Source organism: Ascaphus truei, chromosome 16, assembly GCF_040206685.1.
Source record: "Ascaphus truei isolate aAscTru1 chromosome 16, aAscTru1.hap1, whole genome shotgun sequence".
NCBI lineage: Eukaryota > Metazoa > Chordata > Amphibia > Anura > Ascaphidae > Ascaphus > Ascaphus truei.
The window spans coordinates 48,984,839-49,011,555 of NC_134498.1; the positions used below are offsets into that span (position 1 = coordinate 48,984,839).

Below are 26,717 nucleotides of genomic sequence, written 5' to 3' on the forward strand. Positions count from 1 at the left end.
AAACAGAAAACTGGAATCCTTATTTATACTGAATTATTAAAGAATTTCATTATAAGAGAAAACAGGGAGAAGGAGTTGCTCAGTGAGTAAAAACATTAAGGGCCTCATGCAGAGAGCAGCGCTATGAACAATCTCGCCATTTTCCGGCAAAAATCGCGCTAAAAACAGCCGAAAATGGCGAGTTTGGAAAAAAGCGCCATTTTTTTTTTCCAATTGAAAATCGCGCCGCGCGGCTGGCGAGAAACTACATCTCGCCAGTCTGAAAAATATCCAAATTCAGAAAGGCGCGCTCGCCATCTAGCGGCTGTTTTTGGCGCGATTTTCGTCAATTTTCTCCGCCAACTAAAGTTGGCAAGAAGCCGGCTATAGGGAAAAAAAAAAAAAGCGCGATTTTTTTTTCTCTCCCTTTCAGCTGCGCGAATCTCCTCCTTTACAATTCTCCACATGCAGTAATGCTAAAAATAGCGGATTTTGCCCATTTCTGCATATGGAGAATAAAACTCTCCATTAAAGCTACTTTTTCTGAAACTCTCCAATTTTTAAATTCGCTGCTCTCTGCATAGGCCCCTAACTCTGCTATTACCGTTACCAGGTTTCTCCAAAAATTCTGGACACAAAATAGTGAAAGGTGCAATGCACTCGAGATACACATACCTCTCTCCACTCCATGCTGTTTCCTCCTCTCCTTGGCCCTACCCCCAGGCTCCTGACACCTCCTCCTGGTTGACTGCTGCTGGGTAATGCAGCCAATCAGTTAGCTGCCCAGCCTTCTAGCAACAGCCCTGCTCTCTCCCTGTGCAGGGAAATCCCACGGCCCTGAAAGCCGATCAGGTCACTATGTCCAGGGAGGTAACACCAGTATACCCACACATGTCCAGAGTGGTAATACCGGTATACCCATACATGTCCAGAGAGGTAATACCAGTATACACATACATGTCCAGAGAGGTAATACCGGACACATACATGTACAGAGAGGTAATACCAGACACATACATATCCCGAGAGGTAATACTGGACACATACATGTCCAGAGATTTAATACTGGTATACATACATGTCCAGAGAGGTAATACCGGTATACACATACACATCCAGAGAGGTAATACCGGACACATACATGTCCAGAGAGGTAATACCGGACACATACATGTCCAGAGAGGTAATACCAGACACATACATGTCCAGAGAGCAAATACCGGTATACATACATGTCCAGAGAGGTAGTACCAGTATACACATACATGTCCAGAGAGATAATACCGGTATACACATACATGTCCAGAGAGGTAGTACCGATATACACATACACATCCAGAGAGGTAATACCGGTATACACATACACGCCCAGAGAGGTAATATCGGTATGCACATACACGCCCAGAGAGGTAATACCGGTATGCACATACACACCCAGAGAGGTAATACCGGTATACACATACACGCCTAGAGAGGTAATACCGGTATACACATACACGCCCAGAGAGGTAATACCGGTATACACATACACGCCCAGAGAGGTAATACCGGTATACACATACACCCCCAGAGAGGTAATACCGGTATACACATACAGTACACGCCCAGAGAGGAAATACCGGTATACACATACACGCCCAGAGAGGTAATACCGGTATACACATACACGCCCAGAGAGGTAACACCGGTATACACATACACACCCAGAGAAGTAATACCGGTATACACATACACGCCCAGAGAGGTAATACCGGTATACACATACACGCCCAGAGAGGTAATACCGGTATGCACACACATGTCCGTATGACCTCTCATTTTTTACTGGACTGAGTGTCTAAATACAGGACCGTCTGCTTCAATAATGGACACCTGACAGCCCTTACTGCTATACATACAATTTTACAGGCATATTGGGTCCCTGCCCCGAAGAGCTTACGCTCTAATTTTGGTGCCTCTGACATTGTGATAAAGTGATTGGCCCAAGGTCACAGAGAGAGCTGACACTGACATTCAGCTGAGATTCCCCCAGTTTTCAAGTCAGTGTTACATACGTTACCATAATACCACATATAAAGCTGATTGTTCTATTTATATCTTCAGTAGAAGGAATGGAAGCTGGTAATCATGTCTGCAGTCTGTGGATAGGACACTAGGTGGAGCTGTTTTTTTAAAATCTATATGAATCACATGATGTTTTTACTGCATGAAATTGCCACAACCAACATGGCCGCCAGAGAGTGACGCTGCTGACCCCCCCTGTGCTGGACGCGCCTAGCTGCGTCACTTCCGTCCCGCCGCCCCCAGCCACCCCACCCCCCTTGCATTGAAGCCCCGCCCCTCCTCACATCCGGTCTTCCTTCGTAACAATGGAGAAAATGGCGGAGTGAGGGAGCGCTGGGCGGAGGATTCCAGCGGACACCGGAGCGAGCGGCGTCTCCCCGCGGTAGGTAACCGTATCCGGGGGCGGTGCGGAGGAGGGAGGCTGGAACCGGAGCCTGCGAGGCCCGGCGGTGAGAGTGAGGCCTCGGGGGGAAGGAGTACGAGAGGCCGAGGCTGTGTCAGTGGGAGCAGGCCCGGCGGTGAGAGTGAGGCCCGGCGGTGAGAGTGAGGCCCGGCGGTGAGGCCTCGGGGGAGAAGTACGAGAGGCCGAGGCTGTGTCAGCGGGAGCAGGCCCAGACTTCTCCCCACCCCCCTATGTCACTGCGGGCCTCCCCATGGGCTAGCAGCGGGGGGCGCTCCCTGAGGGGTGCAGGGTCAGGGCTTAGATTGTAAGCTCTTGCACAGAGGGCTCCCTTTCCCACTGTGCATCGTAACTCTGCATGTAATGCAATGTCTGCGGTGTGGGGGTGTGGGATATACGGGTGTCACTATACAAATGATCATATATTCCCACATATAGAGAAATGTGTGTGTATATGAAAATGGGTCTAGTATATGTATGTATTTGTACTGATATGAAAGTGTGTGTGTCTATATATTTGTCCTTGTCGATCCACTGTTGAAAGCCTGTTTCATATGAATGTGTGTGTTTGTGTATAAATATGTCATATAAAAATATTACTTGTGAGCACATTCACATGGCTTAGACAGGTCTATATATATATATATATATATATATATATATATATATATATATATACACACACAATTTCATCATTAACACTTCTTGACCTACTGCTGGATGAAGGCCTTCCTGTACATGTAGCGATACCTATTTGTACTACTTTACGTAAATGATTCTGCAATGTGTTACCTCAGTAACGGGGGGGGGGGGGGGAGTAGGGGGCAGCCGGTGAAGGCCAGGCTGAACCCTGTCTGACATCATAAAAGGGAGCGTGTGTACTGTGATGACGTAATGCAGCAGGTTTGCTGATGCGCATGCTACATGTGATGTAGAAGACATGCTACGTTGTGCAAGACAAGAGGCCTGTGTGTCATGATGTGAGTGATGTAGTGCACTAGTCTAATGAATCATGCCGTGTGGTGGCTTTTGAGTCGTGCAGAAATTTGTGTCATGATGGAAAAAGATAATCCATGAAGTATATGAGCGTTTTGTTAGTGGGTGACGACACAATGCAAGAGTGTGCCTGCTAGATTGAGCTGTAGTTTCTTGTCTTCCGAATGGTAATGTAATGTCTTGTGTATAGATCTATCTAATTTTACATATGTATAAAATTTACATTGATTTATAACCATTATATTGCGTCCTTATTCAGGGCGCTGTACATTAGTTAGTAAAACTGGTGGGCGTTACATATGGAACATTTCAGGTGATGGGGATAGAGTAATTGTTAGGCTGCGCTTATAGTGACTTGCGACGCGACATCGCTCCAAAACAAATCAATTGACTCCGTCACAAGCGCTTATTGTAAGCGCGACGGAGCAACGTCGCGACTGAAAATTTGGAAGCCGGCTAAATTTGTTTTTTTTTTTTAGAGACGGTTGCTACGTGTGACTCTAAACCAATCAAATTGTGCGGCCCGCCCCCTTTAGTGACGTCACTGGTGTCAGTCGCTAAAAACAAATGATAACTTTCGCTGGTGGCGACGGGTGACACCATCGGTCGCCAGCACTATAAGCGCGGCCTAACAATGTGTTTTGTGGTGGGCAGGAGTGGGAACAGAATGGTCTGGCTATGGGTTAGGGGCTTTGAAAGCTTGGTGGTTTGGGGGCCAGGTGTTTAGATGTAGGCCGTGATTATACCAAAAATTGTGCGTGGCTGCGCGCCTGAAAAACATTTAAAACACCAATAGAAGCGCTCATACTTGCATGCAGGACGGATGTCTCCTGGCGCGATCCTCGGTTTTGTTCCTGGCTGGTGACGGCCGCGTCACGCGAGTGGTTCCAGCCAATGAGGGAGGACCGCTCACGGCCACACCTCCCTGTCTCCGCTTTTCGGTTTCCTTGGTATAATCAAGATGCCACCCGGTGGCAGCGTGCGGGTGACGTCACCGTATCGCCCTAGCGGCATCTGGTATAATCGAGCCCTTGGTCTTGTTGGTGGCATGGTGATGGGACGGACAGTGCAGGCGATTGCAGCGGTGAGGTGGGTGACTTTGGAGGGTTTTGGAGAGACTTTAGGAATTCGTGAGAGTACGGGAGTTCATGGGCATTGGTGAGGGAGGCGCTGGGAGGTTAATGGGGCGTCATTACTCCTGTTCTGTACAGCTTCATTTTTAGAGTCAATAGCAGCAATGCCCCCCACAGCTTCATTTTACCCTCCCGGACACTTAATATTTCAAATGCGTACATCTCCTGAACAAGAGTACCAGGGTTATAAAATACAAATGGCTTTAGAATGGTCAATAATAGATCTATTAAAGTCGGTACAAAAAAGTCACTCAGCACGGGCTGCTACTCTAAGGCAAAGGGTGGTGATGCGCTGTGCTCCGTGTTACAAGGAGCAGCATGTGCCACTATTCTTTAAAACGAATATATATATAATTATTTTTTTATTTATTAACTAAATCGCCCAGGTAATTGGCGTAATGGACACGGCACACAGGAGTCAATGAGCAGAGGCTAATGTGTATATTATATAAAATCCATCTTAGAACACCAATGTTTTGGTTCACTTACGAACCCTCATCAGCCCTAAGGAAGGTTCGTTGGTGTTCTGGATTTGATATAATACAAATTAGCCTCTGCTTACTGATGCCTGTGTGCTGTGTTAATTACACTGATTATCTGGGTGATATATTATATTAATTAATTCTTTGGACATGTCACTAGAGGTGAGATGCATGTTGGAGGCGTGCCACTTATGCTCTTGTATTATTGTGTGGGTGTGTATATACATCAAATAAATTGTGTTAAACGTGATGTTTTTAAATCTCTAGCTTCTGAGGTTACCGTGGTAACTATTGGAAGGTAATGGGCTCTGGAGAGAACTTCTTCATTTTACTCTCCCGGACACTTAATATTTCAAATGCTTAACTCCTTAAAGGCGCATCAGATTTATAAAATACAAATGGTGTTAGAAGGGTTAATAAGAGATCTAGCAAAGTTAGTAAAAATAAATACAATGGCGATCTGCACAGGCTACGGCTTTAGGGCAAAATAAGGTGAAGCTCCGTGTTACAAAGAGCTGTAGTGCTGGAAACGGACCATACTTCTGCCACCTTTTACATGTGTGTATATGAGGTGACATATCTTGACTTGATAGGAAGTGACTAAAAGATAGATGTTCTCCTTTCATGTGACACATGGTATGTGTATGCTTGTAGAGGCCATTGAAAACATTTGTATGAGCAACTAATATTAAAAATGCGTGTCTCTATATCTCAGCGATTTTCTGAATCAAGCACCTGTATATATGATGGGTAGTTGGTTGTACACAGGAAGCATGACTGAATATTTGTGAGACAGCTGTATATATACGTTGACTTATTTATGACTCGTCACATCTGCTTTTTAACATTGTATGATTGCGTATAAACATGCCAATAACAGAATATTTGTAATTAACTGGGTCCTTTACGATATTCACATGTTACAATGCACTGTTTGTAATCACATCTGGAAATGCACAATAACTGCATGTGGCAATCTGTATTTGTCTTTTGTTGCATAAGATGCGAGTGAGGCATGTCTGTATACATGCGTGCTATCATATGATGTATATTTACACTGTTTCTCCTCCGTGCTTATTATCCCTCTCCATCTTCTGAAGGATGTCTGCATGCTGCCCTCTCACTGCCTGTTAGAAAATGTCCAACTGAGGACGATGGGGGAGTGCTTTATATTCTCCAATTCAAACGGAGGCTCTGGGTGCAGCACCCACAATGCCGGCATGTGCGTTGTTACACTGCTGATGTCGGTGCAATGAAAGACACCCTGGGGGACGGTTTGAAACTGCGTTTTTTCAAGAGCATTTATTTAAATTTCTCTGTGTCCTTTAATTAAACAATTGACGGTCAGAAATCGTATACATGACAGGCACATTTTTAAACCTGGTCCTGTGTTGAGAATGTAAATGATTGTTTGGTCTGTTACAGAACATGTCCCAGCAGTTAGTGTATTTGATTCTGACTTCACACACAATGTTGTGGCGTATATTTGCAATAGCTAGGAGCTTATCTCTGTGCACTGTAAATGTGGGAGAGTTCGCATTCGCATGTTCGCAAAAAGATCATTTCTAATAACTGGATTTTTCTTCACACTTTCCCTGAAAATACAATGGAAAAAAATATGCATGAATGATTAACCGTCGTCCTATAAAAGCCCCAAAAGGATGGATGTTGTCTACGTTGTTATCTTGACTCATACTAAGGTTGGGAGCGCACAACCGCTTCTCTTGGTCAAATGGAATGAGGATGCCTGTTTAAAAGGAAATAATGCTCCGTGTCACAGTAATCATTAAACAAAAGTTAGGCTGCGCTTTATTAGTTATATTGCCCTCTCTATGGCAGGGGTGCTCAAGTTCCCCAACGGGCCAGGTTTTCAGGATATTCCAGCTTCAGCACAGGTGGCTCAATCAGATGGAATGGGACATCTGGTCGTGGATATTTTGCTGCAACCAAATCACCGTCGGCGTTCGGCCGCAGACAGACCCTCACCGCAGCCAATCCGCCGCTAGGATCCTCACCGTCAGCGTTCGGCCGCAGACAGACCCTCACCGCAGCCAATCCGCCGCTGGGATCCTCACCGCCGGCCGCTTCCATGGTAAGGTTTATTACTGTTTAGGTTAAGGGGGTTCATTTTAAGGGGTCTTGTTGCTTAGGGTAAGGGCTAAGGATATGGGGTTTTAGGGTAAGGGCTAAGGATATGGGGTTTTAGGGTAAGGGGTAGGGATATGGGGTTTTAGGGTAAGGGCTAAGGATATGGGGTTTTAGGGTAAGGGGTAGGGATAGGGGGTTTTACGTTAGGGATAGGGGGTTTTACGTTAGAGATAGGGGGTTTAGGCACTTACTTAACTGTGAATTTGCCGGCGGCGGAAGGTTCTGGCGGCAGGGTGAGTCGCGTTGAAGCGCCGGCAGTCATTTGCTCAGAGTAAAATGGCCGTGACCTTATTTTCTAGACTGCAACCGGAGGCTCATTCAAAGATTCGGCCTCTGAGCCATCTGTGCTGAAGCGGGGATATCCTGTAAACCTGACCTGTTTGGGGGGGGCTTGAGGACTGGAGTTGAGCCCCCCCCTGATTTAGGGTTTGTTGTTTTTGTTTCTTTCACGCTTTTGCTCACTGAGCCTCACTGCATATAATTAGACAACACTGGGCACATTAGTCTTCGGGCTGAAGAGCTTACAAATGCTCCTCACCTTAGGCAAATGTAGATATGTTTTTTCTCAGTCTGGCAGTGCGATAGTGGGAAGGATGCTCTGATATTTAAATAATATAATGGAGGGACTTCCACTGATCCATAACTGGGGATCACTGAGGCATTAGTAATCGATAATTCACTTTTTTGTGACTGAAACGTATGACTACATTTTACATGGGTGTGGGGTGTTTAATCTTATGTCAACTTTTAAGATTAGGAGAGAACTTTTATTCCGTTTGCATTTGGCATGTGACTTAAAACACACAAGCGTCTGCCCCATGTGCCGTTTGCGGAACTATTTCCACCAGTTGTTTTGCTAATTTAGATTTGACGACCATACTGCAGAAAGGGCAATAACTAATCATTTAAAGCATCAACTCCCCAAGGCAGACATTGTATACATTTAGCACGCAGAACAGTGCTGTGTTAAGGAGGGTGCATAATATGTTGTATATCTGTAGATTATAGCAAAGTTGTGAGAGGGTAACAATTATGGAAACAATTACATTTCAGAGCAGTATTGTTCAACCAATCTTTGGGTTCCCCGGGCATCCCTAAAGGGTTCTCTGCAATTTTCAGGTAATTTTGAAAATTGTACCAAATACAGAAGAGTTTACAATGCATCTGATCTCAGACGTGCTATTAGAGAGGGTTGGGGTTCCTTACAATCCATCTGATCTTAGATAAGCTATTAGAGAGGATTGAGGTTCCTTACAATGTATCTGATCTCAGACGCGCTATTAGAGAGGGTTGGGGTTCCATACAATGCATCTGATGTTAGATGAGCTATTAGAGAGGGTTGGGGTTCCCCAGAATTTCACAACATAATTATAGGGTTTGTTAGTCTAAAACAGGGGTGTTCAACCTTTTTTTGGTTAAGTAGGACAAGGCTTTGTTACCTTGTACGATCACTTTCTCTTTTTTAAGTATATTTCCTGAGAGATTTACAACATAACTAATTATAAAATGAAAGCACCATTTCTACTTTGCAGTGTGCCAAAAATACCCCTGTAATAGTGTCATTTTTAGTGGGCGGGGGTTGGGGGGAAGCATTGTTTTTATTTGTAAATTTATAACTTCTGGAGGTTGAATCGGTGAACATGCACATCTGTCATTTTGTGCAATTAATTAGCAATTTCTTTTTTTCCTTTGTTAAATTTGGTGCCACCCTTTAGATTTAGAAGGGAGACTTATTTCTAAATAACGCCTTGCTCTTTTGCTGGGCCTTTCCCCTAAAAACAAGTGGTTTTTTTTGGTTCCTGCAAGAGTTTTTAGTTACCACCTAAGGCCGCGCTTATAGAGCCGGCGACGTCACCCAAAAACAAATGCATTGCCGCCGCCGCGTGCGCTTATAGTAAGCACGACAGGGCGACGCAATTTTTTTGCAGCCGGGAATATTTGATTTTTCAGGGGCTGTCGCCTCATGTGACAGCCCCATAACCAATCAATGGCCTGGTCGCCCGCGATGCCGTCGCAAAGCGAAATACAACTTTCGCTAGCAGCGACGGATGACGCCACGCGTCGCGGGCATTATACGCTCGGCCTAATTTTTCACTGACTTGAGACGGTTTCCTCCATGGGAATAATTATTTCGTGCTGTCAGAACTATTGCAAAGTGTTCCATCGCAGACATTCCCTCCCAAGCGTACCAAGTGTGGGTCTGCTCACCTTGTTAACAAACAATTAGTGACGTCTATAAGATTATTTCTAGCGGTACAAAGAAATTCAAACCTACTTTCTCTGAATTGTTGCAGTCATCAAACAACTGCGCACATAGATATTTGCGATTACATTTTGACACTTAACATTTAAATTTATAGAGATGTGCTAAAAATAATAATAATAAAAAAAGGATAAATGCAACTTCTAGATTATTCGTTTCCCTCTGATCAGTTTCATGAATTGGTAAATTAATTTGAATTTGATGTAATTGTATAAAATTAACACTTGCTAGAATTTCTTCTCTCAAAATCTGATTACAATTTAAAGAAGCGTTGCACGTTTGAACTGTGGTTGAGCAGAAATCGATAGAATTGCTTATTTCTTAAAGTGCTGGTTTATCCAATAACCTGAGATATATTGATTAGAATTTGATATTTTTTTGCTAGCTTTGGCATTATTAACCATTTCCTGGGCACATCTGGCACCTCCGTAGGCTGCAGTAATGTCCCTTCCCTCAACTGAAGACTTTCGAGAGGCTTACCTTACTCTATCGCAAGGGGGGCGGACAACTCCGTCCTCAAGGGCCACCAACAGGTCAGGTTTTCATGATATCCCTGCTTCAGCACCGGTGACTCAGTCAAATACTGAGCTACTGATTGATCCACCTGTGCTGAAGCAGGGATATCCTGAAAACCTAACCATGGTGGCCCTTGAGGACTGGAGTAGGCCACCTGTGTTCTATGGTATTTAATGCTTGTAACAGTCTATCCAGACTACTGTATGTATGCTGTGGGTTTTTGCCACTGAAGTGGATAAGATAACCATGCCCGAATGGTTCTTTATGTAGTGCTTGGGCACGTGTCAAAATGATGTTAATCTATACAATTGTGCTGCTGTTTTAAGACTCCTTATAGGAATGGCCTCTATCTGTATTATGGATTGTTACACCGTGTCTGCGGATGTGTCAGTGCAGTCACCTGACTGTTTCCTTGCACTGATCGTTGCATAACACCTCTCTGCATGTTTCGTTCGTACACTGCATGCATTCAGAGCTCTTGACTTGTTTTTTTTTTATAAACCCTTAAGAATCCTAGACTTGTATCTGTGTCGTAGTGTAAGCTATACCAAAGAGGGCTTGTAATGATCCGGAAATAGAACAGATGTGCAGTGTAATGATTGAAGATGGAGAATTTCATTACACGGTAACTCTTCCAGGGCCTCACAATCCCCATCAGACAACCCATCCCCAATTAAGCCTTTTCCTATTCTATGGGTTCTGCTCTCCTGCAGCATGACAACGTAAGATTATGAAGGGGAATAATACAGATAATATATAGGTCAACATGCATTATTATATTTGGAAATGCCAAAGTGATTGAAATCAGCAATCCCTCCCAGAAGCACAGTTGTTTAACTCCTATAATATTAGAATATTCTATTTTTATATACACACACACACACCCACTTTCTCTCCTCCTCCACACTGAGACCTTTGTAAGTATTTCATTTGTTTTTAAAGTTAGGTTTGGGGGGTGGGGGTTGATTTTCCTTTTCTGTGATCAGTAAGTACCTGTACAGCCAGGGTCCCACCTCCCCTTATCTTTATTGGCTTTGATAAGGACGGGGCAGGATAAGGGGGAAATAAAACACTTGAGTGACAAACACCCCCCCCCCCCCCCCCATTCAGAGGCCCCTGAGAAAGTCAGGGTGCTGATTGTGTGATTGCTCCTTTAAAGATTCTGATGTTCTTAATCTGTAACTTCTGGCGTTACCACGGTAACCTTTAGACAGCACTGGGCCCCAGTGAGTGCTCCATATTAACCTCCCGGACACCTAATATTACAAACGCTTAAATGTCCTGAACTGAGCATCAGATTTGAATAAAAACGGCGTCCGGGAGAAACAAAAAGCAAACAATCCCGGTCCGTCTGCGCGGGTAATACCGTACGGTGAAGGTGTGCGTGCAAATGGCTCTGGAAAGGAACACATCTCTCTCTTCTCCCCCCTGTTGCTGCTGGTAGTAAGACAGTCACCGTGCCAGCCCCTGCAACACACGTCACATCAGGCCTATCTAGCACAGAAGAGGATCAGCTGATCATTATTACATTGCTACAAACACACAATATACGTAAATAGCAGTTAGTGGAAAATGTTTTAGCGGTTTCCGCGAAGTTACTACGGCGTATTCACACGTTAATGGGGTCAGTTAGAATGGACCAGTGTAACGGCGTTGGGTTTTATACACCGTCCTGCTGCTGAACATCAGGTAAGCTATTATTGCTAAAGCAGCATTACACCGGCAAAGGGAAAACGCTCACTCGTTTTGGGATCCCGCTGTAATGTATACACATCGATTGGCTACACACCCCAACTGTGTGACACAATATCACTTAATGATTTAAGAGCATACTTTAAGGTACTTTTTAAGTAACAGGTATATACAATAAAGCTGGTGAAAGTCCCATAACACACCTAACTGGAATAACTCCCACCTGCAAAACAAGAGTATAGCGTATCCCAATGTAGTTAAAAATGAAGACTTATTGGATGAAAGCATGACAAGGGCTGGAGGCCCACACTGACATGTTTCTCGCCCCTGTTGGTGCAAATATAATACATTGTCCGCATACATGGAATGCTCTTTAGATCACATTTCCGTGTTCTTACCATGGAAATCATTTGCAAATGTTTTACATGCATTTTAAGCCTATGAAAGGGCAGGTTCTCGCTTTTTAAAAAAAAAAATTTTCTTAACACTGCTTCCCCTGCATGAAAATATTTATGCCCGAACCCCTAATTAATCTCATCACTGACTCATCAGACTATTACCTGTGTGACCGATCCCGGGCAGTATGGTGTCCTGTGCCGTGGGGGGAAAACACACGCTTAATCCCCCAAACTACTCTTAGTGTGTGCAGGCAGCATGGAGGGTATAGCTGTCACTCACTGCGGGAGCTTCCAATGTCATGTCCCACAATGCCTTGCTGCTGTGGATGCAAAGCATTGTGGGGAGCGACTTTGGAAACACCTGCTGCAAGGGACAGCGATTTCCCCCCTCCCCCACCACGGTGCAGTTTGGGGCCTTACAAAGTGCTCAGGACCCTGCTACTCTCTGGCAGGGCTGGCCAACTCCAGTCCCCAAGGGCCACCAACAGGCCGGGTTTTTAGGATATCCCTGCTGCAGAACCGGTGGCTCCGTCAAATACTGAGCTGCTGATTGATCCACCTGTGCTGAAGCAGTTTTTCCTTTTTGTTGTCTCTACCCCTTGGGGACCCCTTTATGCACCCCCTCCCCCTGTGTTGGGAATCACTTCTATAAGATATACACATCAGTGAATGGTCTGCTTTGTGCTTTTAGGTAAATGAGTCTCAGCCGGTTGAATTAGACCCTAATAGTAAGAGATACTTGGTGCCTGACAGCACTAATCATTGGGCCGGTAAAACCCTTATTCCATCCGGTCACGTCTTTACTACAACAAAATATGCCCTTCTATTTGTTTAGTTTTTTAGTAAGAGCTTCAGGGTTGTGCATTCTGTGCTCCTGTAATAGGAGATGGGGCATTTGGATTTCTTCGTTGTGTTGTCACCCGTTTATCGGTGGGAATAGGACACCGCAAAGTTTAGTCACCATCTGATTTTACCTTTTTTAACTGCGGCCAGGCATTGCAATGAGGAGCTGCTTATCCGGCGCTGGGTGGGACAGTTACAGAGAAACATGTTTCCCACGGGTGGTTACCACTGTCTGGACATGCCTTCTCTGGGAGAAAGGGGAGAGTGGGGCAATCTTTTTAATACCTAAAATGTATCGAGGTACAAGCTGGGTGGGAGTGAGGAGGAATCATTTAGTTCAGGGGCCGGCCAACTCTAATCCTCAGGGGCCACCAACAGGTCAGGTTTTCAGGATATCCCTGCTTCAGCACAAATGGCGGAGGCTCAGTCTTTGACTGAATCACCTGTGCTGAAACAGGGATATCCTGAACCCCTGATATAGTTAATGCACTGATGCAGCAGGGCTCTTTCCTTCAGTCCGGGCCTGCAAACGTGCATGGAACAGTAATAATAATAGCATGTTCTTGTATAGCGCTGCTAGTTTTACGTAGCGCTTTACAGAGACATTTTGCAGGCACGAGTCCCTGCCTCGTGGAGCTTACAGTCTATTTTTTGGGTGCCTGAGGCACAGGGAGATAAAGTGACTTGCCCAAGGTCACAAGGACACCGGGAATTCAACCAGGTTCCTGTGCAACATTCGCAGTGTCACTCAGTGTCTTTACTCGCTGAGCCACTCCCTCTCCCTAGATCAGTAGAGATGATCATTTAAAGATGTGCTTGAGGTGAAGGTTAACCCCGTAGTGTTTAATGATTTGTGCCCTTTATAAAGGAGCCCTCCAGGCTGCAGTTTTTCTTTCTGATTATTTTTAGTTATAGGGCTGAAGCAGGGGGTCTCCGGCTGGACTGCGTTCATTTCAGCTTCGGCGACCCCCAGTTCAGTCCAATAAATAAAAAAATAATGCCTGCTAGGCTTAAAATGCTTGTAAAACATTCACAAATGATTTCCATAGTAAGACCACGAGAGAGGGAAATGTGATCTGCAGGACAGTCCCAGTATGCTGACAATGTGTTAAATCGCCAGAAGTTTAATGGAAATGCTATACAAGAGACACTTGCACATACACACACTAACACACATGCACACTTTACATTACAGTGCTAATGTACATAATGTCATTTTTGGCCATTGCCAGGCGATGTATATTTCCTTTTTTGCTATGTACACCTAATGTAATAGTCTGGGTCTTAACCTTAGGCTTGGAGTTGCCAGTGGTGCCATAAATATCTACCAATCTGGGCCAGGCCCGCGGCAGCCTCCAATCCGCCGTAATACTACCCGAGTCCGGTGTCTGATTCCCAAGGAGGCATTAGGGGAACCAGCTGTTATTGGCGAGGCGGTTGTAGCTTTAATACGGTGTTTTGAGTCCATTCTGGAAGTAAAAGAAGCCTCAGACGGTTGGGGTGTGTAGCCAATCGATGTGTATACATTACAGCGGGATCCCAAAACGAGTGAGCGTTTTCCCTTTGCCGGTGTAATGCTGCTTTAGCAATAATAGCTTACCTGATGTTCAGCAGCAGGACGGTGTATAAAACCCAACGCCGTTACACTGGTCCATTCTAACTGACCCCATTAACGTGTGAATACGCCGTAGTAACTTTGCGGAAACCGCTAAAACATTTTCCACTAACTGCTATTTACGTATATTGTGTGTTTGTAGCAATGTAATAATGATCAGCTGATCCTCTTCTGTGCTAGATAGGCCTGATGTGACGTGTGTTGCAGGGGCTGGCACGGTGACTGTCTTACTACCAGCAGCAACAGGGGGGAGAAGAGAGAGATGTGTTCCTTTCCAGAGCCGTTTGCACGCACACCTTCACCGTACGGTATTACCCGCGCGGACGGACCGGGATTTTTTGCTTCTCCCGGACGCTGTTTTTATTCAAATCGGACGCTCAGTTCAGGACATTTAAGCGTTTGTAATATTAGGTGTCCGGGAGGTTAATATGGAGCGCTCACTGGGGCCCAGTGCTGTCTAAAGGTTACCGTGGTAACGCCAGAAGTTACAGATTAAGAACATCAGAATCTTTAAAGGAGCAATCACACAATCAGCACCCTGACTTTCTCAGGGGGCTCTGAATGGGGGGGGGGGGAGGGGTGTTATCCTATCCTGTCCTTATCATAGAGCCAATACAGATAAGGGGAGGAGGGACTTCGGCCCTATCGCCACACAGCAGGGAGCAGCCCGAGGAAATATAACCCCTCCCAATTTTAACTTGAATAAATTATGTAAAAATACTTAAAGGTGTCAGTTTTGAGTAAAAAAAAAACCATCCCCAATATGAGACTCCCAGCAGCACAAGTGTCGGTTTATTTTTCTTTTAGTTATAGGATTGAAGCTGGAGGTCTCCGAAGCTGAACTGCCTTCATTTCTGCTCTGGTGACCCCCTGCTTCCTGAGATACTTATCTCCTTAGGTGATGCTGGTATCCATGTTTAATTTTCCAGGTCACGCAGGCCAATAGGAAGCCACCAAGGGATGACGTCACGGCTTCCTATTGGCCCGCAAGACACGGGACATTTAAGCCGCCATTATGTTAGCCCCAACAAGCCCCGTCGGAGCCGATACCTGCAGAGATACCGACACTCCCTACGGAGGTAAGTATCTCGGGAAGAAGGGGTCCCCGGAGCTTAAATTAATGTCGTTCAGCTCTGAAAACCCCCTGTTTCACTTCTGTAACTAAAAAAATGGCAACCATGGGTTCTGCTTTAAAGGTATTTATCAGACATTCGCCTAGTGTTCTAGATTGCAAAAACAACAGTTCTAGAGAGGTGATATGCCAATAAGAGGAGGAAGTTGCACCGTAAACTTCAGGTTACAATATTTTAGATATTTCTAATTTTAATAATTGCGCCAATCAAGTTTTTTGCTCATTTAAAAAAAATATATATATATTTTTACATTAATTTATTCCCCATGGAGTTAAAATACTCTTCTTAACATTTTGATGGAGTAACACAAAGCCCCAGACACAAGCCCGACCTCCCCTTCCTACCACTGAAGGGTCCCCTGCAGAAGAGGCTCACCCCCCTCCCCCCCATTAAGGCAGAGCTGCTAGTCACCGCTCTGCTCTCCGGGATCGTGCCCCACAATGCCTTGCCTGGAGCTACTCCATGCATTGCGGGGGTTTAAAGCGTGCGGTCTGTCACCCCATGTGTACAAATACACATGAGGCCAATTTAGGGGGGCCCCAGGCATGTTATGGGTGGTACATGCGTACATACGTACTCGGGCGCCAATCACTTGGTGTTATCCTGTAATACATCACTTATTTATTTGATCCTATGTGAGACCAGTTAGTATCGGTTACATACGAAGCCTGAGCACGCTTCACTAGTCCTTTACTGAACAGCGTTGTCTTCCTCCTTAGACACTTTCACCTTTTCATCCATTCAACAACATGGAGAGTGCTGATTCTAACGGAAAAGGAAGTGCCGATCAATCAGAATCTCAGCGCCAGAGTCAGCTGGACAGATTAGATCGAGAAGAAGCTTTCTATCAGTTTGTGAATAACCTAAGTGAGGACGACTACCGGCTCATGAGAGATAATAATTTACTTGGTACCCCAGGTCGGTGAATATAAATATATGGCTTCTATTATAGGGATTGTATGTACTGAGTGGTCATTTATACTTTTACAACTTAATTATATGATGTACGCTAGCCGTGTTTTATGAAGGGGATAAAAGTTGTATAATTGCTCATGCAGTATCATACAGAACCATTCACGTCACCATTAAATGAGCAGGTCCACCCTCCCCGGAGCTGAACCACGTTAATTTCAGCTCGGAGAACCCCTGGGGGAAGGCGAAACCATCTCCTCCAATAAGAAGCTGCAACTTCACCCACCGCGGCTTCCTATTGGCCCGCATGACCCGGGAGGTTTCAATGCCAGAAGTAATGGCAGCACTTGTCGTTTGTGTGTCTCGAATGCAGGGGGTCCCCGGAGCTGAAATGGACGCGATTCAGCCCGAGACCCCCAGCTTCATAGATATTTAGATTATAATCAAAGCAAAACAAGGAAGCACCCCTTGCAAAGAGTATTCAAAGCGGATATAGGCAAGTGCGCGCGTCATATAGAAACATATATCACACAATACTCCACCAGAATCCGAAGAGCGGGGGGAAGACACGGCGTGCTAAACATAAGGTAGAACGTTTTAAAGTGCAAATATTAATGATCCAACGTGATATATATTTACCATTTAAGGTGTAAATGAGCCACTAACATGTTTGTCATTGAAATATTTGTACTTTCTAATTTGTTGTTCACTCCGGAGGATTTTCAAGGGATTTATTCCTTAAATTGACCTAGCTATTATAGCTCATCAGTGGGCAGTCACTTAAATAGGAATGAACTAAGATTAACTTTGAATGGATTCCCCTTCCCAGCAATAAATATAGAAGAATGTGTGTAGTGCAAGAGATGGTTCAGCAAAGGTAGCAAGTCGGGTGAAGGAATGCTACCCAATTATAGACGCCTGTCTCATTCGCATAGCGGAATTAACAGTTCTCTTTTCGGGGCCCAATGGCCTTTCATCAATGTTTTTCTTTCGCTCGCGTATACACTGTACGGAGTCGCAGCGTACGTTTCAGCTCCGGCTGTGTAGTGAGTGACCCGCCAGGTCTGTTTCACGTGCTGGTAAAACACGCCCTGCGCTGATGCTGCTTTGCTGTATTACATTTTTTTTTTCTTCTGTATAACGATTAGAGGCACTTAAAACAAAATCATCGTTTTAATATCCTTTGACCTTTTTATTGAAAACTAATTAACTTAGCTGACAATCGATTTGTGTTCTGCTGTGATCAATCGGCAAAATCCTGCTTCCCAGGGTTCACTAAATGGCTGCCTTTCAGTTTCAATCAATCCTTCACTCAATGTAACTCAGCAGCTACAATGTATTCTTATATTATCAAGGTAAAATTTACTATTGTTACAGCTTGCAGTTCAAACTGCTGGAAATATTGGCAACAAATTGTCACGAACAGGAAAGTGTTGCAAAGATCTTGCAGAGCTGGGGAGGTGGCTAAACCTGCTATAGAAATCAGAGTATGCTCAGTGTATTAAACCTCATTACAAATGGCATTGAGTTGAAATTTAAGAAAAAAAATATATGTAGTAAGTATCATCTAATACTACAGAACAGATTTATTAAAAAACACATGTACGATATTGCTTGGATTGCCCCTGTAACCCACCCCCAATGAAAATAACGGTACTGTAGTTGGTAAGAATAAGAACTTGACAAGGCTTACTACTTTATTTTCTCCCTTCCCCCATAGGTGAAATTACTAAGGAAGAGTTGCTGAGGAGACTTCAGCAGGTCAAAGAAGGTCCCCCTCAAGCAAACGGCGAGGAGAATAGAGGTACATCACATATCTCAGCGGGATCTCAAATTAAACCCTCATCATGGCCATAACTTGTCTTGGGGTGTAGCAGCTTCACCTAAGCTGGTAAAAGGTGATCCATGTGTGTACCTTAAAGCTGAACCTCGCTGTAGAGAGGTTTGATCCGTTTCACCTTCAAATCACATTTCAGTGATTACTCTGCAGTATTGTAACTTTGCAAGTTTCGGACTGCCATGAATACAGGCAGAACATGTGAGTTCTGTTACCACTGATCCAAATCTAGTGTTTGGAAGATGCATTGAGCTAGCACGAGAGAAAGGATCAGCTTGTAAAATGTGTCTGTCCCCACCCAGACCCCCCACCCAGACCCCCCTCTCCGGTTTACTGATGTGTGGCGTGCATAGATTATAAATAGACAATCACTGGTTTATGGCGTGATATTTATTTGGTGGGGGGACTGTTACGGTTAAATGTATGCAGTGTGCTGATTTTGTTTCCTCGCTGTTATAAGTGGAAATCGTAATGTGCATTTAATCACCCAAAGATCTTCTGTAGATTATAACGAATGCAGCATTATTTACTGGAACTTTGTCTATTTTCTCTCCTGGCTCTTCAAACATTGGCTCAGAAATAAGACACAAGTATATCACGATGCTGTATGTAACAGGAAGAATACATTGTAGCAGTTTCGCATGGTTTTCAACTCACATTTTGGCAAGTTTTTAAAAACAAGCATTTGTGTAACACAGTGTCTCCCGCTGAAATCAGCAGCCTCTCCGTTCCGATCTCGGCAAGCCAGCTCTCCTTGGCGTCAGGCGTCACTTCCAGAAATGCCGATGGGTGGGAGTTCCTCTGCCTGGCGATCCCCTCACTCACTGCATGCTCAAGGCAGTCGACGCATTTCGCCGGTTAGGATTCCTTTGGAGTTATAATTCCTTCATGCTTTCAAAAGGCTCGTTATATACCAGTGTCCCTCAGGTCAAATAACAATTTAAAGATAACATAGCTTAATGTTTACTAATTTCTAGTAGCTAACTTGTGACAACTCCTTGTTTACTTTGTGCCACCGTATACACAAGCTTTTTATAAAACTTTACGTCATACATCTCTTGCAAATACACACACAAATTATACCTTTATTTCACATTACAATTGCTACTACACAAAATTACTACTCACTTTATCAATACCCCAAGTACAAATATTTATACATAAATCCATACACATGCCTCAGTGGACACTTAAAGCTAATACAATATACTTTTCTGCCTAAAATCTATTTGAAATATCTTAAACAAAAAAAAACCTTGATTTATTCTGGTTATGAAACGTACTTCACTATATACACCGTTGTTTTTCATTTTTCTTTTGTGTTAATAAAAGCTGCACTCGCTATAATCCAAAGAAGATGTTTGCAAAAAAAAACCCTATTTTCCAGGCTGGAGCTGCGAACATTATAAGGGGATCTCATCTACTGTTAATTGAATGTGAATACTGAATGTTTTTCATATCTTATTATTCACTCCTCACTTATTTCCTTTTATCTATAGTCACAATATAAGACTAGTAAACTGGTGGTTCTGCTTTTAATCTTTGGGGTCTATGTAATCACACAAGCCTAATTCCTTAGCATAGTACAGATTTTAATACTTATTTTTCTAATTCAATTTAAAGCCACATTACTTTCCAAATCCAATGTGTTTCTAAATGAATCAGTTGTGTAGTATTAGATAATACTTGCTGCATTTCACACTTTTGTCCCTTTTTTTTAACTGTATGTTGCGTCCTTGGATTGCTTTAGCAACCATTTAGGAAGCTACACCCCTTTTGAAATAGACGGCCATATTGCGTGCCCTGGGAAGGTGGATCTTCGCTGATCGACCCATTCTCCCATGATCGATCAGTGGTTAGATAATTGCAAAGCTGTAAAGGCAACAAACTGATCCATTTAATAAAACGGGAAAGCAAAAAAAAACCAGACGGGGAAATTCTGCTTCATGCTTTCCCCAAGCACTTCATTATTAAACAAACTATCCACTTTGATATTGTCATACGCGAGTAACATTGGAGATCTAATTTTTCTTAGGTGCTTCTGTCTCAACAGGTGGAGACTCCGCTGAGGACTCTTCCAATGGAGATTCTATAATAGACTGGCTTAATTCAGTCCGGCAGACGGGAAACACCACGAGAAGTGGACAGCGGGGCAACCAGTCTTGGAGAGCGGTGAGCAGAACAAACCCCAACAGCGGCGACTTCAGGTTCAGTTTGGAAATAAACGTGAATCGTAATAACGGGAACCCAAACCTGGCCCAAACTGAACAGTCGGCAGAGGCCCCTGTAGCTGAGGATATGGAAATTAACAGTCAGCCTGACCCTGAACCAGAAACCCCAGCCCCAAGGCAACTCCCTGAAGAAGTAACCATAGAGGAACCTACTTCTCAGAGAGGACAACGGAGGGCAAGAAGCAGGAGTCCAGAGCAAAGACGGACCCGAGCTAGGACTGATAGGAGCAGATCCCCTATGAACCCTGTGGTTGAGCCTCCTCCACGAAGGTCTCAACTCCATTCACAGACTATTGATGCTTCCACCACTGGAGAAGCAGAAGGTAGCTCTAGAACTAGACAACACATTACTGCGTCTCAGGTTCTAAACAACAATTCATCAAATGAAACAGAGGGCAGCTCTAGAACGCGGCAACACGTGACAGCCAGGCAGCAAGCACTTGGGGCGGAAGCTCAGAGTCCAAGTGCAGTGCAGTTCTCAACCCCGGAGACGAGAAGTGCTTCCCAAACCCCTCCAACGGAGTCCCCCGGCAGTGGAGAGCCCACGGGTCCCAGTCAAAGACCTCCCACCATTGTCCTTGATCTTCAAGTGAGGCGAGTGCGCCCGGGAGAATACCGGCAGAGAGACAGCATTGCGAACAGGACTCGCTCCCGGTCCCAGACCCCCAACAATACGGTCACTTATGAGAGTGAGCGCGGTGGATTCCGCCGCACGTTCTCACGGTCCGAGCGTGCTGGGGTCCGGACATACGTCAGCACGATCCGAATCCCAATCCGTAGGATTCTGAACACTGGCTTGAGCGAGACCACGTCTGTTGCCATCCAGACCATGCTAAGGCAAATCATGACGGGCTTCGGCGAGCTTAGCTACTTCATGTACAGCGATAACGACGCAGACCCTAGCGCTCCCGGAGCAGTCTCTCCCACCATGGCCGAGGTGGGCGAAACACAGAGCAGCGGCAGCACAGGCGTCAGCACTGCAGCCCCCGAGAGTACAGAAGCGGCCAGCCCGGGAGAAAGCTTTGAAGGAAACAATGAAGGCGTTTCAACATCGGGGGCCAGGAGGGAGGGCCGCAACAGCAGGGGGTCGGTCACCTTCGAAGAAAGCGGATCGCTGCCCTTCCTCAGCCTGGCTCAGTTCTTCCTCCTGAACGAGGATGACGATGATCAGCCGAGGGGACTCACCAAAGAACAAATCGACAACCTGTCCACACGCAATTTTGGTGAAAACGATGCCCTGAAAACCTGTAGCGTGTGCATAACGGAGTACACGGAAGGGAATAAGCTGCGGAAACTGCCGTGTTCTCACGAGTACCATGTCCACTGCATCGACCGCTGGTTGTCAGAAAATTCGACCTGCCCCATCTGTCGCCGAGCTGTTCTGGTTTCAGGCAACAGAGAAAGTGTTGTTTAAACCATTTAATACAAACTTTCGGCTACGCAGCTGGCATTACTAGTGTGGGGCAGGAAAAAAAACAGCTTTTTATGACCACTTTTTGAGTGGTGCTTAAATTAGGGTTTTGGCTTGGAGTGCATTGTCCTGTTAAAAATGATAAAGAAATGTTTAATCCCCCCTCCCCCTGAATTAGAGGTTGTAAAGAAATGTATGATATACCGTAAATTGCATTTGTAAAATAGCCCCTTTGTTGGGCAAGGATGCTGTATTCCTCCACAATTTAAACATGGATTTAGCAAGGACAATAATAATTATAAAAACATTTTTTTTTTTTAACTTGTTGAAGCTGTTTTTCTTACACTCCTTCAGTGCTGGAATGAATCATACTAGGCCCCCCTGGCACTGAAGGGGTTACTAGACTTTGCAAGCCGGAGCGCTCTGGGCATCATGCTTTCTTTGTATGTTCTTTGGTTACATGAGCCGGCTTTGAGAGATCTGGTACATTTAATGCTTACTGTCTGTCTGCAGCAGTTTTTGTCAATCAGAAACTAGTTCTGTTCTTTCCATGTTTTTGGGCTATTCTCGCCTATTGCCAGAACCAGAATGGCCCATTCGCAGCGTTCAGAATTGTTAAACTCACTACAATAATCCATTCGTATTGTGCTTCCACCTTTTTGAGTTCTAAGTGCCTTCTGCACTTCTCTAATCTTAATGGGCCACAGGACACCCAATTACATCCCACCGTAAGAACGCGGAACCAGGCTGAGCTTTCCACTTGGTTCTGCCTGTACAAACAAGGCATGTCGCTTCAAGCATTTTAAAGTTAATGTGTAATCCTTTTTTAAAGATAATTATTTCAACTTGGGGGGGGGGGGGGGGGAAGAGTTAAACTTTTACACGGATGCATATGTGCGCTGGCTTTTCCAAGACCCTTTGGATGGAGTGATTGCTTTAAATAAGGGCGGCAGTGTCCCTCCCTGGCAAACTACAGAATATCTTGGAGAAGAATGAGGTTTATCCCCTTTGATGCTGTCATTGCAATCAGTGCATGGCAGTGCTGCAGCAAAAGGGCACAAGGAATGAGCGTGTCCTCGGTAATGATTTGGGTTCTCCCTTTTCCCTGAATGCTGAATTGTGTATATACTGGCCCGCGGAGTATATTTACCATGTTCCAGGAACCCCTTAAAAAAAAAACCCTATTATAAATTGGTCAATGCCTGTCCCCCGACCCTGACAAAAAATACAACAATGTTGATCAACTCTTAGAATGGGAACAGCTGGTCGCAAACTGCGCCCCTATAAGTTTCCATCCGTAGCAGCTCTCTTTGGCTAACACCAGATAGAATCAACACTGAGAATGTGTTTAAAAGGTGCCATTCAACGTTGGGTCAATGTAAACCAAAAACACTGATAGGTTTAATGGGTTAAACTAGCTGATTTCTGCTTAGAGGGGTGTTTTTAAAAAAAAAATTATTTAAAGGCAAAATGTTTCTTTCTGGTAATCTGCCACCTCTGTTTGAGGGGGAGATGGCGTCAGCCAATACTATACTTTACAAAGCTTCCAAACATTCAGGTTTAGCTTTCAAAAAAAAATATTTAAAAATGCTTGTGTTTTTAAGGCGCCTAGTTTTAACATATTAATGATATCACGGTCGTTAGTTTGGCCCGTCGTGTGACTGTTTCGGGGTCTTCTGCCCAAACAACGCAAGCTTGTGAGACCGTTAATGTATATCAACACACTGCATTCCATATATATTGTTAGGGCTAGTTTGTTTCCTGTGAGAAGGCCGTTTTTCCACCTTGGTATAAAGTGCTTTAAGTACCCCATGCTACGGAGTGGTCCATCATAAAGTGCTTTAAGTGCCCCATGCTACAGAGTGGTCCATCATAAAGTGCTTTAAGTGCCCCATGCTACAGAGTGGTCCATCATATAGTGCATTTTATTCTCCATGTGGAGAGGTGATGAACTCAATAGGCACACCGACCGGCCAGTCTTTATTTATGCTTTTGTGTAATCCACAGGAATTATCTTTCCTATCTCCCGATTCCTCCTGCTGGCCAGACACGCATTGTAAATGGGTTAAGTAGAGCCCGTAAGCCGGCCCTTCCAGCACTGAAGAGGTTAAACAGGCAAATATGTGGCAAAGAATGTAAAAAAAAAAGTGTACATTAGCCTGCTAACAGATGAGGACAGCATATAGCATTGCAATCTGCAGATTCATCTTGGATATTGTGTAAATAAAGCTACGGTCAGATTTTTTTTTCTCATTCTGTACGTCTGAAGGCTAATCTTTATGGCACTGTAGAAATTGCTGATTTAGTTAAATTTGGGATATTTATCTTGTTGTGAAATATAACAAAATGTCTATGCTTGTTGAAATAAAAAAAATCACTTTGTTTAAAATGTAAAGCTTTTTGTAGAAGCTCAATACTTCCTCCTCCTCCTCCTCCTCCTCCTCCTCAATTTCCAGTTGTACTAATGCATTACGATTTAGAAGAAAACCGTTTGCAATGCATAGGAATCCTGAAATGCTTTTGATAAGATGCTCACTCACGTTGAGCATATTCACGTAGCTGCCGACAGAGAAACTGCTCTTGCAATTGTCTGACTGGGAAGTAGGGCCTCGTCCGTGTGTGTGTTTAATATGTGGGGAAAAAAATAAGGCTGCTAACCTGAAATAGGAGTAAAAAGTTTAAAAAAATGAAACGTAAATAAACCAGGAATCCGTCTTCATTGTACTTAGCAGTGCCGGGGCGGCTCAAACGGTTGGGTACATGGAGCAGGTTGTTTGCATCAGTTGCCAGACAGCATTGTATATTAATATAGTTTATTGTAAAAAAAAAAAAAAAAAAAAAAAAACCTTTTCTGCTGTAGCTGTGTATTGCATTTGCATATTTTCCCAGCAGTATTAGGCAAGTACTTGGTATTGAATAGTTTTTCTCCTTGGCAATGCACACGCATGTAAATGGTTCATGGCTACCAGTAATGTAATAAACATGGCTGCATGCAACTGTCATACAAGAAATGCAGGTATTTTAAAATAAACATTGTACCTTTTTACTAAGTTAAATTGTGCTCCTTCCATAGCGCCGATGGCGCTGGTTTTCATTCTGACGTAGATAACAGCCGCTAAAGTACATTTTGTGACTTTTTAGTTTTCAGAAATGTGAGTGTTCACTGTTTACACTAGTGAATGAAACTTTTAGGACGCTGCTTTTTACACCTGCTTTGCTGGCAGAGGGGCCTGGGTTGGTGCAGTGCCTTCTGTCAGCGAAGATCCGGACCTTCAAAAACAGAGGTTTTGTAGTTATTTTGTATTACACAAGTTATTTCAGGGCGTGTGGCTGGGGCTCTGATAGCCGTGTCCTGCTAGTGTCTAACTGGGATCCTTTATCCAGGAGAATGTGCAGCACACACGGGTTTTAGTCGAATACAAGACTGGGGCCCAACGCCAGTCCTCAAGGACACCCTCCCCCGCCCCCCAAAACCGGTCAGGTTTTAAGAATATCACCGTTTCAGTGCAGGTTGCTCAATCGAAGACTGAGCCACTGATTGAGCTACCTGTGCTGAAGCTGGGATAACCTGAAAACCTGACCTGTTGGGGGATCTTCAGGACTGGAGTTGAGCATTCCTGAAATACAATTATGAACATCCTTGCTTATTCAAATTTCACAGCTCAATCGCTACAGTGCCACCTAACTACCCAGTTGTAGAATAGCTGGCACTGCAGCAATATGCCCTATACATGTCACAGCGGTGATTTGCCATGTATCTAAATGTGGGTGTGTAGATGACACTGCTGCTTTCAAAAACAATTAAAGCTAACATTGTTTACAAAGTGTCTGTAATTATTTCCATGCCTTGTATTTCACATTTCTTGGGTGTTCTCTGGGCAGAGCGTGGGGTGCAGTGTATTTCCCAGTGGGCACCTGAGTTAAGGCACCTGACCACTTTTAAATGAAGTGTATAAATTCAAGGCAAGCTTACGGTGTGGGATTCTGCGATTTTCAATTTTATTTATAAAATGTTTTACCAGGAAGTAATACACAGTTACCGCTCGTTTTCAAGTATGTCCTGGGCACAGAGTTAAGATAACAAATAATACATGGTTACAAATACAGTTACATAAGTGAACAGGGTTATACATTATGTACAAGACATTGCATGCACAGTTAAGAGATAATATTATAGGCGTATGTAACCGTTACAGACAAGATTAAAATGTGAGACCGCTTTAGATTTGAAAGAACTTAGACTGGTGGCGGCTGTGAGAGTTGTGAGAGTCTTCGGTAGACTGTTCCAGTTTTGGGGTGCACGGTGAGAGGAGCGTCCGGATACTTTGTTGAACCTTGGGACCATGAACAGTCTTTTGGAGTCTGATCTCAGATAAGTGCTGCATGTGGTAGGGGTGAGGAGCTAGTTCAGATAGGTGGGTAGCTTGCCCAGAAAATATTTGAAGGCAAGACAGGAAAGTATTTTTCTGTCTATTTATCAGGTTGTCTCATCTCCAAATCTGGGGGGAAAATCTGCACCAAATGTATGAACGGAAAACGTTCCATTATCTTTCCAGGTGTTCTTAAATAAATCTGATTATCCTTTTTTTGCTCCAGTTTTGGGCTACGGATATAATTGGAAAACTCATCAATTTTCCTTTAAAGAGGAACCTGGTCTAACATGG

At 44.2% G+C, this 26,717-nt stretch overlaps 1 protein-coding gene across 6 annotated transcripts; it reads left to right on the plus strand.

Annotated features, from left to right (window-relative positions):
- The first annotated feature begins 2,298 nt into the window (after positions 1 to 2,298).
- On the plus strand, positions 2,299 to 25,877 carry RLIM (ring finger protein, LIM domain interacting). Of its 6 annotated transcripts, none has more exons than XM_075573514.1 (6): positions 2,309 to 2,425; positions 6,894 to 7,146; positions 7,502 to 7,628; positions 16,382 to 16,580; positions 18,295 to 18,378; positions 20,447 to 25,877. In XM_075573514.1, exons 4-6 carry the CDS (start codon positions 16,412 to 16,414, stop codon positions 22,054 to 22,056), a joined length of 1,863 nt encoding a protein of 620 aa, XP_075429629.1. In that variant the 5' UTR covers positions 2,309 to 2,425; positions 6,894 to 7,146; positions 7,502 to 7,628; positions 16,382 to 16,411; the 3' UTR covers positions 22,057 to 25,877. The 6 variants fall into 6 exon arrangements, with proteins under 6 accessions (XP_075429626.1, XP_075429627.1, XP_075429629.1 ...); XM_075573513.1 differs by lacking the exon at positions 7,502 to 7,628 and adding an exon at positions 15,459 to 15,608; XM_075573512.1 differs by lacking the exons at positions 6,894 to 7,146; positions 7,502 to 7,628 and adding an exon at positions 15,459 to 15,608 and having other exon boundaries at positions 2,301 to 2,425.
- Positions 25,878 to 26,717: the final 840 nt, after the last annotated feature.